The 17823-nt window shown below is 44.5% G+C and overlaps 1 protein-coding gene across 1 annotated transcript in view; it reads right to left on the minus strand.

The window, feature by feature from the left end:
- Positions 1-17823, minus strand: part of LOC144681152 (dynein axonemal heavy chain 8-like) — a 1929890-nt gene that overhangs the window by 870738 nt on the left and 1041329 nt on the right. The window contains exons 41-42 of the mRNA XM_078542879.1: positions 12129-12307; positions 7648-7835 (exon numbers count right to left, since the gene is read on the minus strand). Coding sequence (XP_078399005.1) covers positions 7648-7835; positions 12129-12307 — 367 coding nt within the window. The remainder of the gene's footprint in view (positions 1-7647; positions 7836-12128; positions 12308-17823) is intronic.

A 17823-nucleotide genomic window follows, 5' to 3' on the forward strand; every position in this document is an offset into this window, starting at 1 on the left:
GGGTGAGTGTGCAGCAGCTGTGGGGTAATGAAGAACTGGAGTCCTGCAATATCCCACTCTGACTGGGTTGGCAGGGATGCGATGGGAATTCAGGTGCAGGCTGAACTAATCAATGCTCCTCTCTCCTTTTCAGGAGAAGACTGCACACAATGCCTCTGAACTAATGCGGACTGGTGGAGGCCAGGCCTGGTTGGCCATCCTAACGGCTTACAGGCAGCAAGTCATGGATCTGGAGAGGCACCATGCCCCCAGGTCCACCAGTAGCAGTGAGGCTGGGATGCCATGGAGAGGTATGTTTGGCAAGCACTCAGGTCAACATGTGCGTCACAGGAACCATGGCACTGCTGAATGCTCAGTGATTGAAGTTAGCAACATGGGTGACCATTGATTATGGAGGGATGTGCATATAATATAATAATCCAGGGGAGCGGCATGCAAGTTGACATTGTCTACACTGTAACTAATCAAATGTCCTTTTTCTTCCTTTCAGCATCACCATAGCTGGACCCGGAGGAGGAGGCAGAGGGCCCACCTCTCACCCCTGAAGCCCCAGATCAAATCCACTCACCAGTGTCACACCATCTCTGCCAGCCAGGCACCAGCGCAGATACTAGCACCTCAGTGAGAATTAGATATTCGGCTAGTGTCCCAGGGCATGGTGGTGAGGGCACTTCACATGCGCTTGAGGTGCAGACAGAGACATAGAGTTCCCAGGGCCCCAGCAGTCAGAGGGCTGCTGGGGACTAGGTACATGCTCGGTCAGTGGCTGATGATGTGCCTCTGGAGTAGTCCGTGAGGCAGCAAACGCTGGAAGTGCAGTAGGGTATGCGGGACGATCTGGCGGAGATACATGAGGCTATGCGTGACATGGTGCCCGTGCTTGAGGAGTCCACGCAGAGTATCACCAATGTAATGAGCCTTATGGCTGAGCGCCATGCTTCCTCCATGGAGACAGTGGCAACTCCCATGGAGAGGCTCCTCCAGGAGACCAAACAGGGCCTCCTGGGGTTGCGCTCAGGCCTGCAAGTCCTTACAGCAGCATTGGCCTTAGCTGGTCAGTGCCAGTGTGGGAGATGGTTTGGGCACCAAGTATCACAGCCTGGTGTCCATCCATCTACAGTGAGTGGGGAGGTCTGAAGCGACCTCACGTTGGCGCAGCAGCTGCTTGTCATCTCTGCGGGCTCCTCTCAGGGTGCTCCAGATGAGGGCAGCAGCTCCTCCGTCCCTCTGCCAGTGACCGTGGCATCCAATGAGGCTGCGGCGACTGGGGAGAAGCCAGCTGTGGAACTGGCCGCTCCCTCCCATCAAAGGCTCCATTAGCCAGAGGACATCCACCAAGGTCATCGAGGCCAACAGGACAGCACAGTGAAGCAGGCTGCCTCAGATGCCAGTGCCAGTGAGGGGACAGCAGCTAGACATAGCACCAATAAGCATAAATTTAAGGCACCTTAGGCACATCACAGGTTTCTCACTGATGCTTTTATGTTTGCCCATAGTACTTTCTGGAAGACTTGGTGTGATGTCCAACACCGTTTTTTTTTCGCTTTATGAAGTTACATTTGTTCTCTCAATAAATTTTGACATGTTGCCATGCCTCAGGGTAATTCCTTACTTTTGTAAGTGGACGGGAACCCATGATGTTTTGAGTAAGTTGTTTGACATAGAGCTTTATTGACTAGGGCCTCAGTTAATGTTAGTATCCAGGCTGATTTAGCACTCAGGTATCAAGTGTGGAGCCTGCAGCCCTGGCGTGTATTGAAGGCCCATCTGTGGTGGGCTAGCTGAAGGTTCTTTGGATTAAAGCCTCCCAGGTGTCCCTGCCTCCCTGGGTTAGCGTCAACCCCCTCAGTGTTCTCCTGTGTGGACTCATCCTCGGACTCACTGCAGGACTCATCGTATGCATCCGGATCAACTGCGTCTATGTCTTCCTCGTCCACTGCATCACCCTTTTCCAGTGCCAGATTGTGGAGAACACAGAATGCAACCACTATCAGTGACACACGATTTGGGGAGTATTGGAGTGCGCCAGCTGAGCGGTCCAGGCATTGAAAGCGCATCTTGAGAAGACCGTTGGTTCTCTCCACCACAGCCCTTGTAGAGGTGTGGCTCCTATTGTATTGCTGCTCAGCCTCTGTTCTTGGATGGTGGAGAGGAGTCATGAGCCACCTTTGAGGGAATGGCCCTTGTCACCCAGCAGCCATCCATCCAGCTGGGCAGGAGCACTGAAGAGCCTCAGCACCTGGGAGTGTCTGAGTATATAAGCGTCCTGAGAGCTGCCTGGGTACCTTGCACAGACTTGCAGAACCTGCAGCTTGTGATCAAACACTATCTGCATGTTCAAGGAGTGGAATCCCTTCCTGTTGAGAAAGGCACCGGGCTCACCCAGTGGCGCCTTGATGGCCACATGTGTGCACTCAATTGCACCCTGGATGCGAGGGAGGCCAGCAAGTGTTGCGAAACCTCTGGCTCCCTCTGTCTGCCTGGCCTCGTCCCAGCGGTAGTGGATGAAAGCCAATGCATGCCTGAATGGAGTATCTGTCACCTGCTTGACACAAGTGTGGACAGTTGATTTGGAGACTCCACAGAGATCATCCACCGACCCTTGGAAAGAGCCGGAGGCATAGAAGTTGAGGGCAACTGTGACCTTTAAAGCCACTGGCATGGGGTGCCCAACCACAGTTTGCAGAGATCTCAGGGCCTATCATCTGACAGATGGAGGTGACTGTCTCCCTTGAGAGAAGGAGCCTCCTTCGGCAGTGCACCTCCTACATATTGAGGTAGCTGCTTCGCCACCTGTATACCCTGGCAGCAGGATATTGGCATCTTCTGTGGCCCCTTCTGCCTTGCACTTCCTGTTGGCTCTGCACCCCTTGTGCCTGCGCCTCTCCTCCCAAAGGTGGCTGCCCTGGAGGCTGAATGTGGACTCCTGGCTTCCTCCCCCTTCTGGCCCTCCCTTCCTCCTCTGAGGAGGTGCCTCTAGTGGAGAACACAACTCCCATTCCCAGGCTAAGGGAAGGCTTCCTGAAAGCTGCAGGCCCCAAAAATGACCTTTATGGTAGAGTCCTGACCAAGACTTTTACCCCTGTCCTAGCGGTTGGTATGAGATTCGAAGTATTCCTGGTCATACAAGCAAGTATCAGTAACTTTCACACTTAAATACCTGAAAGATCACATTCGCGACCCCACTCACCCCTCTCATCCTGCCGTGGATGAGGTTTATGCTATTGTCTCCTACCTGCCTGCCCATTGCACCCGTGCGATGTCCTGAAGATCACACGGGCTGCGAAAAATCAAATTTAATTGTTACCTCAAGGGCCTTAACTGGCCCATTACTTGATGGCGGGCGCGCATCCGAACTTATAGTGCACCTGCCTTCCCAAATATCACAATGGCGCGTGGTGACGTCGGGACACATGCCCGACATCACCGTACGTTATTTTATGCGTTGGCGTTCGGGGCCTGCCCCGCATGCCAATGGGAAAATTCTGCCCAAGGTCTCCAAGCCTGCTTCGAGTCCACCAATACAGCAAACTGACCTCCTGGTAACGAGACCACAAGTAACCGACTTTGTGACTTCCTACACCATGAGCTCTTATTTGTGTAGTAACCTTTTGATGTAGCATCTTATCTACACCACACCTAGAGGTTCTGCTATAACCACCTTGCTTGTTACTTCCTCAAAGAACTCCAATGATTCAGTTAAACATGAATTTCCCTTCATAAAATCAGGTTGACTTTCCCTGATATGGGATTGGTTAGCAAAGAAGAAGTAGACAGTAGGGATAAATGGGTCATTTTCAGGTTGGCAAGCTGTAACGAGTGGAGTGCTACAGGGCCTCAACTGTTTGCAACAATCTATATCAATGACTTGGATGAAGGGACCAAATGTATGGTAGCTAAATTTGCTGATATGACAAAGATAGTTAGGAGAGTAAGTTGTGAAGAGAATATAAGGAGTCTGAAAGGGATACAGGTCGGTTCAGTGGGTGGCCAAAAATTTGGCAGATGGAATATAACGTGGGAAAATGTGAACTTGTCCACTTTGTCAGGAAGAAGCGAAAAGCAATATATTATTTAAATGGAGAGAGACTTCAGAACTTTCCAGTACAGATGGATCTGGATGTCCTGGTACATGAATCATAAAAAGTTAACGTGCAGGTACAGCAACTGATTCGGAAGACAAACAGTATGTTGACATTTATTGCAGGGGGAGTATAAATGTAGGGAACCTTTGCAACAGCTGCACCTGGGCCTTAGTGAGACCATCTCTGGAGTATTGTGTACAGTTTTGGTCTCCTTACTTAAGGAACAATATAATTGCATTTGGGGGAGGCGGTGTAGTGGCAATGTCACTGGACTAATGCTCTGGGGACGTGGGCTTGAATCTCACCGAGGCAGCTGCCGGAATTTAAATTCAGCTAATAACTCTGGAATTAAAAGCTAATCTAGTGGTAACCATGAAACCATTGTCAATTGTCGTAAAAACCCATCTGGTTTACTAATGGCCTTTAGGGAAGGAAATCTGCTTTCTTATCTGATCTGGCATACATGTGACTCCAGATGCATAGCAATGTGGTTGACTCTCAAATGCCCTCGAAATGAGCTACTTAGTTGCATCAAAACTGCAACAAAGCCTACAAAAAGGATTGACACCAGACGAGTTTCTGAAGTACCTTCTGGTAACCTTTTCATTCCAGATATGAAAGTTTGCACACCTCACTCCAGATATGAAAGTTTGCACACCTCTCTCAGCTAAACCATTTGATGAGGGATGGTATGGTGCTGTTTTACTATGTCTGATTCCATTTAAACTCATAAATCTCTGAAACTCTGTACTGGTAAAGTCTGTACCATTATCAGAAACAATAACTTCTGGTAGGCCATGTATACGAAAACTATGACACAGCTCTTCGATAGTTGCACTCAATTTCGGTGACCTGACTTCATATACATCCATCCAATTAGAATGCGCATCTACGATCAATAAAAACATGGTACCTAAGAATGATCCTACATAATCAATATGTAGTCTAACCCAGGGTCGATTAGGCCACCCCCACAGGTGCAGTCGAGCTGAAATAGGCAACTTCTGTTGTTGCTGACAATGGAGACGTGCTTGACCGTGCTTTCAATATCACTGTCAATGCCTGGCCACCAGACATAGCTTCACACAAGCATTTTCATCCTTGATTTGCCTGGATGCACACTGTGGAGCTCTGTCAAGAGTGGTTCCCTTGCTAAGGGACGATGACTCCTGAACCTCACAACAAGATTCTATCTTGACAACTTAACTTTGTTTTTTGGGCATGGAATGGTCTCATCTCTGCAGACACTGGTAAATTTGTCCACCCTTGCAATACAAGGTCTCTGACTTTTGACAAAATCGGATCTCTGCTCACCCAATTTCTCATTTGTTTCGCGCACACAGGCAAAGAATCCAAGAAATTCAGTACAAACACAACTTCTTGTGGCACTGGAGCATGTACAATTCTATCTGGTAATGGGAGATGACTGAGTGTGTCCACATGTGCAATTTGCAAGCCAGGACAGTGCTTAAAGGTATAATCACATGCAGATAATATCAAAGCCCAATGTTAAATTCTTGCTGATGTTATTGGTGGAATGTCCTTATCCTTACTGAATAAATCCAGTAGTTGTTTATGGTCTGACACAATGGTGAAATGTGATCCCCATGCAGATACTGGTGGAATTTCTTCACTCCAAATATCACTGATAAACCTTCCTTTTCTAGTTGGAAATGACCTGTCTTGGCTGCAGAGAGTGTTCTGGAGACATTGCCAATTGGCCTTTCTGATCCATCTTCCATTCTGTGTGATAACGCAGCTCCCACACAATAAGGAGACTTGAGTTCAGTCACACTGAATGGAGAGGACACATCTTTGATTGCCTAAACCTTCCTTTCTGCCAGATGCAAACCCATGGCATCCCCTGTGACACAAGTAAGTAACTTCTGGCACTTGTAATGTACATTTTCTTTAATCATATGCTGGCTTCCAAGAGTCTTCTTAGCACCCCTTCCAGGTTGGCCAAGTACTCGGTTTCAGCTGACCCTGTAATCAGAACATTATCTAGGTATACTACCGCCCGGGGAAGTCCTTGCAAAAGACTCTCCATTGTCTTTTGGAAGATTGCACATGAAGACGATACTCCAAAGGGTAAGCGAGTATATTATACAGACCCTTGTGCATGTTGATGTTTAAGTATCCTCTAGACATGCCAACCAGCTCTAGCTGTTGGTAAGCATGGCTCATGTCCAGTTTTGTACAGGATTTGCATCCAGCTAACTTTGCATTTAAGTTGTCTATCCTCGGGATAGGATATTTATCTAGCTTGGCTGCCTAGTGCATGGTCAATTAATAGTCCCCACAAATGCATATAGTTTGGTCAGGCTTCACCACTAGGACTATGGGTGCTGCCCATTCCAAAAATTGGATTGGTTGGATGAAGCCTAGCTTTTCTAACCTGCACAGTTCTGCATCCACCTTCTCCTTTAAGGCATAAGGCACAGGTCTGAACTTAAAGAAATGGGGTGTCGCCTGAGAATCCACATATATTTTTGCTTGCAAGCCTTTTAACTTCCTTAATTCGTCACGAAATACACTGTCGTATTCCCTTAGCAATTCAGGGACTCCTCCTGTTCTCAAGTGAAATATTTCAGACCAGTTGAGCTTGATTTTCTGTAACCAGTCTCAGCCCAGATGACTAGAGCCTTCACCTGTCACTTTGATGTTAAGATCCCAGCTGAGGTTATCACTGGACAAGCCTGATCTGAGAGTGGAACACAGCTTGATAGATCCTAACTTTTAATTTGTTTGTTTAGATATGTGGAGAGGGGCTACTGAACACAGTCACATAAGACAGCTAAAGAACTTTTAACAAAAGAATAAAACATTTATTTAACAAGAAAAGATGAACTTTATTACACTACCATTTCACCCACAACTATACCTTTACAGATATATACAGATTTGTAAGGATAACGCAAGTTACAAAAGCTTTCTTATACTCTAATGTTCACAGTAATTACACAGTCCATGTAAACCAACAGGCACCCTGCAGTCAGACACAGGATAATCCATATGGGTAAAGGACATTGCCACAGTACATGTGTCTTATAGACAGCAGACAGCCCAGCTTCCAGTGATCATTGTTAGGAAACAGAGATAGTTTAAGTAATTTGTATTTGTGGGTGTTAGGAATGAGTTTTAGCTTTAATATTTAAGTTTGATTTGTATTTCTGTATCTGTGCACTAAGAAAGGTCAAATTGAATTTTACTTTCACTTTAAAAAGTGCCTGCATTTCTAATGAGTGTTTTACGGCTCTAAACTGAGCTAAAGCAAACACAAGAGTAGAGAAACTGGGCTGTTGCCTAGCAATAGGGGTTCAGAGAGGCAGGTCCCTCCCACAGACACACACAGAATAAACTAGAAACAGTTTGATTTGGAGTCATATTTGACCCAATAAGTTAACTTTGATTTCCTGTCCACAGGTGTTGCCAGAATTGCTGAGCTTTTCCAGCACTTTCTGTTTGTTATTTCAAGATATACCTGAATTAGACAGAGCAAAGAAAACTCATTCAAGCTGTATCATATTTTAGCCTTTCAACATCCCCTTCACTTACTTACCATTGTGATAAATATGCCAAACTCTGGATTAAGTGATACACTATCTCCATCCGTGAAGATAAATACTTTCTTCCTTTCTTTCCTTGCCATGAGAATAATATAAATTTGTTGCGCTGCTACAGATAATACAGGGAGTTCAATTCGATTAAATTCATCAAAGCAGCCCCAAGAACCAGATTGTGCCAAACCTAAAAAATGCAAAAGCACCAACCACTATAGTATAAAGTTAATTTATAAAATAAGTTAATAACATTTAGTAACTAGTTTCTCATCAGTAAAAACCTTTAATTAGTTGACATTCCATCTGATCATTTAATTTCAACTTAGCTGTTTAGAGCATTTGGAATTGATTAATAAAAACACCATTACTTTAGTAAAATATCCCAAGACACTTCACAGGTGCATCAGCAAACAAAATAGAGGTATGTTTTAAGGAACATTTTTATAGAGGAGAGACCAGTGGAAGCAGAGAGGTTTAGGAAGGGAATTTCAAAGTTTAGGGCCTAAGCAACTAAAGCTACAGCTGCCAATGGAGGAGTGATTAAAATTAGCAATGCTCAAGAGGCCAGAATTGAAGGAGGACTGGGAACTTGGAGGGTTGTAAACTAGATAAAATTTCAGAGATTTGAAGGGGAAAGCCCATTAGATAATCTGAAAAAAATGTTGAGAATTTTATGACCAAAGCTTTACCAAACCAAGAGCTAATGTTGGTCAGCAAGCAGAGGAATGATGGGTGAATGGCACTTGGTCTGTGTTTAGATATAAGCTGCAGAGTTTTAGGTAAGCTCAACATTGTGGTGTGTGCAAAGTGTGAGACACTTGTTAAGAACAATTAGTAACAAGAAGGGTTGATGAAGGTAGTGCAGTGGAAGTTGTGTACATGGATTTTAGCAAGGCATTTGACAAGGTCCCACATGGCAGATCGGTCAGGAAAGTAAAAGCCCATGGGTTTCCGGGTAATGCGGCAAACTGGATAAAAGGAAACAAAGGGTAATGGTCGATGGATGCCCTTGCGAATGGAAGTTATCTCAAGTGGCGTTCCACAGGGCTCGGTGTTGGGACCCTTGCTGTTTGTGTTATATATTAACAATTTGGACCTGAACTTGGGGGGCATAATTGGGAAATTTGCAGATGACACAAAGGTTGGCCGAGTAGTGGATAGTGTAGAGGATAGCCATAATCTCCAAAATGATATAGATGGGTTGTGGATTGGCGGTAAAGTGGCAGTAGGATTTTAACATAGAGAAGTGTGAGGTCATACATTTAGGGAGGTCAAACGGTTACAGTGATCACACAATAAATGGGAATATAATAAGAGGGGTAGATGAAGTGAGAGATCTTGGCGCACAAGTACACAGGTCCCTGAAGGCAGCAGTTCAAGTAGACAAGATTGTAAAGAAGACATATGGAACGCTCTCCTTCATTGGCAGAGGTATAGAATATAAAAGTAAGGATATAATCTTTGAATTGTATAAAACACTGGTGAGGCCACAACTGGAATATTGTGCGCAGTTCTGGTCACCACATTACAAGAAGGACGTAATAGCTCTGGAGAGAGTGCAGAGGAGGTTACAAGAATGTTGCCAGGGTTAGAAAAGTGTAGCTACGTGGCAAGATTGGATAGGTTGGGGTTATTTTCCTTCGAACAAAGAAGGCTGAGAGGTGACTTGATTGAGGTGTACAAAATTATGAAGGGAATAGATAGAGTGGACAGGATAAAATTGTTTCCCTTGGTGGAGAATTCTAGAACCAGGGGACATAGATTCAAGGTAAGTGGCAGAAGGTGTGGGGGGGGACATGAAGAACTTTTTTACGCAGAGGGTAGTGGGTGTCTGGAATTCGCTGCCCAAGTTGGTGGCAGAGGCACAAACTCTAAATTCTTTTAAAAAGTACCTGGATCTGCACCTTAAATGCTGTAAGCTGCAGGGCTATGGGCTGGGTGCAGGAAGGTGGGATTAGAAAGGGCACCTGGGTGTCCTCAGGCAGGCATGGACAAGATGGGCCGAATGGCCTCATTCTGTGCTGTAACTTTTCTATGGTCCTAACTAGATATAGTTTTAAGGAAGTGATATTTGTATTTGTGGGTGTTCAGAACAAGATATGGCTTTATGTTTAAGTTATTGTTTTTATTTGTGCGTTAAGAAAGGTGAAACCAGGGTTTGGTTTCATTTTAGAGATTCCCAGCATCTGCAGTATTTTGCTTTTATAGAAATAGGAGGACACTGGATAGATAAGAATGGAACCAGGCCAAAGCAGTGCTACCAGCTGGAAAGAGAGGAGAGAAGATGGATGTGTGGTCGACTGTGTCCAAGACTGCAGACAAGTCAAGTAAGATTAGTAAGGATCATTTAACAAGGTCCCAAAGGAAAATACTACTCCGCGATGTAAAGGAAACCACATTGTAAACAGCGAATACATTATATTAAATTAGAAGATGTACAAGTAAATCACTGTTTCACTTAGAAGGGGTGTTTGGGGTCTTGGGCGGTGAGAATGGAGGAGGTGAAATTTCATCTTCTATTGACTTCAAACTCTTACATTCCTATTTTTTATTCAGTTCTGATTCAATGTGATTGGCCTGAAACATTAATGAACTTAACACTGTATTGCATGGGACACTGCTCTCCAAATCCCTGGTAGCTATCTATTTATATAGGGCTCAAGTGAATGCCCAGTTAATGCCCACTTACTGAATACAATTAAACATACTTACTATTAATTAACTTCTCACATTTTTTTCATATATATATTTGTTCAAGGGATGTGGGTGTCGCTGGCTGGGCCAGCATTTATTGCCCATCCCTAATTGCCCTTGAAACTGAGTGGTTTACTAGGCCATTTCAGAGGGCATTTTTAAGAGTCAACTACATTTTGCAGTGGGTCTGAAGTTACCTGTAGGCTAGACAAGGTAAGGACAGCAGATTTCCTTCCCTAAAGGACATTAGTGAACCAAATGGGTTTTTACAACAATTGACAACAGTTTCATGGTCATTTAATTCCAGATCTGCTATGGTGGGATTCAAACCCAGGAAATTACCCTGGGTCTCTACAGTACTAGCCCAGCAACAATACCTCTACACCACTGCCTCCTCAGGGTGATTGGGGGCTTGGGGGTTGGGGGGTGAAGGTGGTGGGAGCACAAACAATGGAGAGGGGTTTAAGAAGATTGTGTGTGTAGCGCAGGATTCCAGGGTAATCCTGGGATAATGTGATGTTTTTGACAGAGAAAGGCAGGCCTTAATAGTCCTTAGGTGGTCCAGCTAGATGTTTACCACAAACTTTCAAGTCTGTGTTCCTTGAAATTAAGGGAATGGAGATGGAGAACTATACTAGGAGCAGTAAAATTCTCTCAGCAGCTGAAATACCACTGGGCAATAAGAAGTGAGTTCTGAACACTTGGGCTATTCATAGGGAATTAAAAGTTAAGGTGAGGCTTTCAGAGGAAGGGACGGAATTTTAGAGTGACAGTATTCCTATGCTACTTGAGTGCATTTTAGAGCATAGAAACATTAAGGACTTTTGACTGTTGATAAAGTTTTGCAGGGAAAATTTTGGCCTGTGCTTGAAATCTGTACAGACTGTCAGGTTGACAAGTGCCTAAAAGTTGACCATTTATGTTGGGTACACTTGTACTGGAGCGACATGAATGTTTTGCCAGGAAAGTTAGGTGGGAAGTAGGGAATCCCCTTTAAATTATCATTGTGATGTCCTATCCCCATGGCTCCAGAAGTTCAGTTTTAGCGGTTTTCCAAAATGGGAATTCCCAAGCAGCAAAGAATGGTAAAATCAGATATTTTTTTCTGATGTAGGAAAAGGTGCTTTTTCATGCTGTTTGGCCATTTATAGTGTAAAATCACAAAAGCATATAGAAACTTTTATTTTGCTTAAAGAAGTCAATTTTAAATTTCAATTATATACACACATGTCATAGAAGCCAGTAAAGCTGCATACACTAGCAGGCAGGTGAATGCTGGGATGAAAGGATTACCCCATGACAACAGGTTGATTAGAATGGGCCTATATCTCTAGAGTTTAAGAAATGAAAGGTTATCTCATTCAAACATATAAGATTTTGAGTGGCCTTGATAGGGCAGATGCTGAGAGGGTATTTCATCTGGGTACAGAGATGAGAACTAACGAGTGTAGTCCAAGGATAAGGGGCAGACATTTTAAAATGAGATGAGGAGAAATTTAGTCACTCAGAGTTGTGAATCTTTGAAATTCTCTAAATCAGAGGGCTGTGGATGCTCAGTTGATGAGTATATAAAAGATGGATATTGATAGAAATTTGGACTCTAAGGGAGTCGAGGAATATGAGGATTTGGTGAAAAAGTGAAGTTGAGGTTGAGGATCATCCATGATTTTATTAAATTGTGGACCCAAGCTTGAGGGTTCCTCAAGCCTATTCCTACTCTTAATCCTGTTCTGATTCTAATAAGCCTTCACTTTACATATGACAGTTCACTTTTGCGCTTTCATACCTTTGTAGATTCTGCCTAATCCTCTGAAATCCATTTGATCGGAACAATTGAACACAACAACATATTTTCCAAGTGCTTTGCCCATGTCCTTCACAGTCTCTGTTTTGCCTGTACCAGCAGGTCCAGCAGGGGCAGCTCCCATATTCATCCACAAAGCTTGAGCTAAGCTGATGTAGCACCTGCAATTGGAACCAAATACACTATTTACCATTAAATTAAAAACAGTGAATAACCTGCATGAGCAGTGTGGAATCATAGAAAGTTTATAGCACAGAAAGAGGTCACTTGGCCCATCATGTCTGTGTCGGCTAAAAAGTAAGCCACACTAATCCCACTTTCCAGCATTCGGCCCATAGCCCTGCAGGTTACAGCACTTCCGGTGCATATCCAGACATCTATTAAATGAGTTAGGGGCATCTGCCTCAACTGCACTTTCAGGCAGTGTGTTCCAGACTCTGACAATCCTCTGGGTGAAAACATTTTTCTTCATCTCTCCTCTAATCCTTCTACTAATCATTTTAAATGAATGGCCCTAGTGACTGACCTCTCTGCTAAAGTAAATAGGCCCTTCCCATCCACTCTATCCAGGCCCCTCACAATTTTGTAACTCTCAGTCAAATCTCAGCCTCCGTTGTTCCAAGGAAAACAACCCCAGCCTATCCAATCTTTCCTCATAACTGGAATTTTCCAGTGCCAGAAACATCCTTGTACATCTCCACTGTACCCTCTCTAGTACAATTACATCCTTTCTGTAATGAGGTGGCCAGAACTGCACACATTACTCAAGGTGTGGCCTAACTAATATTTTATGTAGTCCCCTGTTCTTATATTCTATACCTCAGCTGATAAATGAAAGGATTCCGTATGCCTTCTTAACCACCATATCTACCTGTCCTGCTAGAATATAATGCCCGGGAGTGCATATTTTGAGCCTTTATGTCACCCATCAAAGAAACTACCTCTAACAATGACCACAACCACAACTATGCAAAGGACCAGGGCAGATCTTATACAATACGACCATTCATTCTGCCGGATCAGCCAATCAATGAAATCATGCCACAGAGAATGGAGGTAGTTCTGGTTGGTTTCTCGATTGTCTGAAGATGTTTACGCATGATTTAATAATTTGATATGATATTACATTAGTTAAAGATACAACAGAATTCAAGCAACAACAGGAACATAACATCCGTAAAGTAACATAAGATATCTGACCCAATGTACCTGGGGATTTGCGTTGGTCCTTACCCAATCCTTTGGGGCTTGTCTAATGGGTGTCATGTCAGAGAAAGTCTCTTGATTCACGTGAACCAATCCTGCCACCATCACTAGTGACTGTGTATCAGGACAGCCACCCCAGCTCTGGAGGGGACCCCCTCCCCCAACTTGCATCCTTGGTACTGTTCTTGATGGGTGCTGGGCTAGTAGTTGATGGTCATCGATGTTTTATTTCCTCATGACTGCTCGAAAGGTTGAGGACACTTGTCCCTCGGCCGCCAGGCAGCTTTGCAGCAACTGTACATAGGCAGATACTCGCCGACCATCCCATGTCAAGAATTATACATTTCCCATAAAGGTGGCAACCCTGAGGCTTAAAAAATTGTGGCTATTCTTTCCCAATTGTCTTTAGTCATCGACCACATCAATGCCAGCATGTGGTGATGTTCTCGGCGAGACCAATGCAGAGGCGCGACTCGTTGCTGTATAAAACAGTCAAAATTCCCGCAGCTACAATAACTAGCTCCCAGACTCCACACATTATCGATATGAGGACAAAGCTTGACAACAAACTCTGGCCTGGACGTCAAAGTGAAACACCACGACAAAGGCATTCCAGCTAATACCTCCTTCACAGCTGGATGTGTTAAGTGGAGATACTGAGTCAAAGAAAGTCATAGCTACTTCCGCCTGGTGATTGTGGACATTCACTCCAACGTCCCCTCACTTCCTTTACACCTTTTAGTATTCTCCCATTTATTGAGTATTCCTTTGCCGTGTTTGACACCACCCCCCTTCCAAATGCATTATCTCACACTTCTCTAGGTGTACTCCATTTGCCACTTTTCAGCTCACCTTTCCAGTCCTTAGACATCTTCCTGCAGTTTACAGCTATCCTCCTTGTTATCAGCCATGTGGCCAATTTTTGTAATACCTGCAAATGTGTTGATCATTCCCCCTGTTTTTACATCCAAATCATTTAATAGATACCACAAAAAGCAGGAGACCTACTCCTGAGCCATGTGGAACCTCACTGGAAACAGCCATCCAGTAAGAAAAAACAGCTGTCAACAATTACCCTTTGTTTCCTGCCACTGAGGCAATGTTGTATCCAGCCTTCTACATTCCCCTTGATCCATGGGTTTTTATTTTTTAACCAGTCTAACATGTGGCCTTGCTAAAATTCATGTAGATCACATTAACTGTACTACCCTCATCAATCCTCCTTGTTACCTCCTCAAAAAATTCAATCAAATTAGTCAGACACGACTTCGCCTTAACAAATCTATGCCGGCATCTTTGATTAATCTGTGCCTTTCTAAGTAACAGTTTATCCTGTCCCTCAGAATTGATTCCAATAATTTGCCCACCACCGAGGCCAGAGCGACTGGCCTGTAATCATTTAGTTTATCTCTCTCCCTTTTTAAACAAAGGTACAATGTTACAGTACCTCACCTGTATTCAGCGAGGATTGGAGGATGATGGCCGGACCCTCCGCTATTTCCTCCCTGGCTTCTTTTAACAGCCTGGGATACATTTCATCTGGCCATGGGGGTTTATCCACTTTCAAGGATGCTAATCCCCTTAATACTTCCTCTCTCTCTATGTTGATCACATCCAATATTTCATACTCCTCTTCCAATGTCTGTATTGTTCCTCTCTTTTGTGAAGACATGTGCAAAGTATTCTTGAAGAACCATGCCCACATCCTCTGCCTCCACACATAGGTTATCTTTTTGATCTGTTATGGCCATGACTCTTTCCTTTTTGATCCTCTTACTCGTAATGTATTGATAAAACATCCTTGGGTTCACCTTGATTTTGCTTGCTAATATTCATTCATGCCCTCTCTTTGCTTTTCTAGTTTCCTCTTTGATTTCACCCCTGCACTTTTTATACCCTTGGTTTCTGTAGTATTGACTTCATGGTTTCTGCCATAAATTTTCCTTTCTTGCCTTATCTTACCCTGTATTCTCCTTGACTTCCAGGGGGCTCATGATTTGGCCGTTTCACACTTTTTTGTGGGAAAATGTTTGCTTAGTTGTAGGAGACAGAGGGTGTTGACAGAAGGATGCTTTAGTGACTGGAAGCTAGTGGCGTACCACAGGGATCTGTGCTGGGTCCCCTATTATTCATCATTTATATAAAGGACATAGATGACTATGTGGGGGGTAGGATTAGTAAGTTTGCGGATGACACAAAGATTGGCCGGGTGATTAACAGTGAGGTTGAGTGTCTTGGGCTGCAGGAAGATACAGATGGGATAGTAAAATGGGCAGATAAGTGGAAGATGGTATTTAACCCTGAAAAGTGTGAGGTGATACACTTTGGAAGGAGTAATTTGACAAGGAAATATTCAATGAATAGTATGACACTAGGAAGTTCTGAGGAACAAAGGGACCTTGACGTGTGTGTCCATGGATCTCTGAAGGTGGAGGGGCATGTTAGTGGGGTGGTGAAAAAGGCATATGGGACACTTGCCTTTATCAATCAAGGCATGGATTACAAAAGTAGGGAGGTCGCGTTGGAGTTGTATAGAACCTTGGTGAGGCCATAGCTGAAGTACTGTGTGCAGTTCTGGTCACCACATTATAGGAAGGATGTGATTGCACTGGAGGGGGTGCAGAGGAGATTCACCAGGAAGTTGTCTGGGATGAAACATTTAAGTTATGAAAAGAGGTTGGATAGACTTGGGTTGTTTTCGTTGGAGAAGAGAAGACTGAGGGGCAACTGATCGAGGTGTACAAGATTATGAGGGGCATGAACAGGGTGGATAGGGAACAGCTGTTCCCCTTAGTTGAAGGGTCAGTCACAAAGGGACATAAGTTCAAGGTGAGGGGCAGGAGGTTGAGGGGGGATGTGAGGAAAAACATTTTTACCCAGAGGGTGGTGACGGTCTGGAATGCGCTGCCTGGTAGGGTGGTGGAGGCAGGTTGCCTCACATCCTTTAAGAAGTACCTGGATGAGCACTTGGCATGTCATAGCATTCAAGGCTATCGGCCAAGTGCTGGTAAATGGGATTAGGTAGGTAGGTCAGGTGTTTCTCATGTGTCTGTGCAGACTTGATGGGCCGAAGGGCCTCTTCTGCAGTGCGTGATTCTGTGATTCTGTGACTGCCCCGTTTTATTCCTAAGATCAATCCATATGGCCTCAGTTAATGATCCTTCCCACATATTATTCCTCGTCTGAGCTGTAATTGCTTCTCTTCCCAAAATTGTCACCCCTCCTCCCTTTTTGCCCCCTTTCTATTCCGGCTAAAAACCATGTAACCAGGAATGTTGAGCTGCCATTCCTGTCCCTCTTTAAGCCATGTTTCAGTAATGGCAATTATATCATACTGCCGTGCTTGTATCTGTGCCCTCAGCTCATCTGCTGTATTTGCTGTACTCCTTGCATTGATGTCCTTTGAGCACTGCCAAAGTCTCTTTTATATTTTCTATCTTTTTCTTCCTCTGTCTTCCAGATCACTCACTGATTTTCTGTCTGGGCCATTCCTGTTTTTGCCGCACCTGAGTCTACCCTCAGGTTCCTATCCCCATGTCAATCTAGTTTAAACTATCTAACCTCACAGCAAGGATATTGGTACTGGGCCCATTGAGTTGCAAACCATCCAGCAGGAGGTCCCACCTCCCCCTGAACCAGTGCCAATTCCCCAGGAATCTGAATCCCTCCCTCCTACACCATCCCTCCAGCCACGCATTCATCAGCTCTAACCTCCTATTTTTATGGTTACTGGCGCTTGGCACTAGTAGTAATAGGGAGATTACTGCCTCTGAGGTTCTGCTTTTTAATGTCTTACCTAGCTTCCTAAAATCTACTTTCAAGACCTCATCTCTCTTCCTACTTATATCGTTGGTACTAATGTGAACCACAGCCTCTGGCTGTTCATCCTCCCTCTTAATAATGTCCTGCAGCTGCTCTGTGATATCCTTGGCCCTGGTACCAGAGGGGCAACATACCATCCAGGAGTCAGGTCTACAGCCGCAGAAATGCCTGTCTGTTCCCCTAGTTATTAATTCCCTACCAGTATTCCTCTTCCATTCTCCTTCCTTCTCACCCATGCAAATGAGCCACCGGTGGTGCCCTGAACTTGGCTTTTGCTGCACTACACTGAGGAACATTCACCCCACTGCGCTCAAAATGGAAAACTGGTTCTTGAGCGCGATAGACTCAGAGGATCCCGCACTACCTGCCTGGTCCTCCTAGACTTTCTGGTGGTCACCCATTCCCTCTCTGCCTACACGTTCTTGACTTGTATTGTGACCGTCACCTTAAGTGTACCATCCATGTACTCCTCAGCGTTGCTGAATGCCGTAAGTATTGTTGATTGTTTAAAAATTGTTATAGCACAGGACAAATTAACCTTAAGATTGCTCAAGGAACTCAGGATGGGGTTGGAAGTGACTCAAGTCATAATTATTAAATCCACCTTAAATATCAAAATTGTGCTAACAGATTGGAAAGTCGCCAAAAT

Source organism: Cetorhinus maximus, chromosome 5, assembly GCF_964194155.1.
Source record: "Cetorhinus maximus chromosome 5, sCetMax3.hap1.1, whole genome shotgun sequence".
Taxonomy (NCBI): domain Eukaryota; kingdom Metazoa; phylum Chordata; class Chondrichthyes; order Lamniformes; family Cetorhinidae; genus Cetorhinus; species Cetorhinus maximus.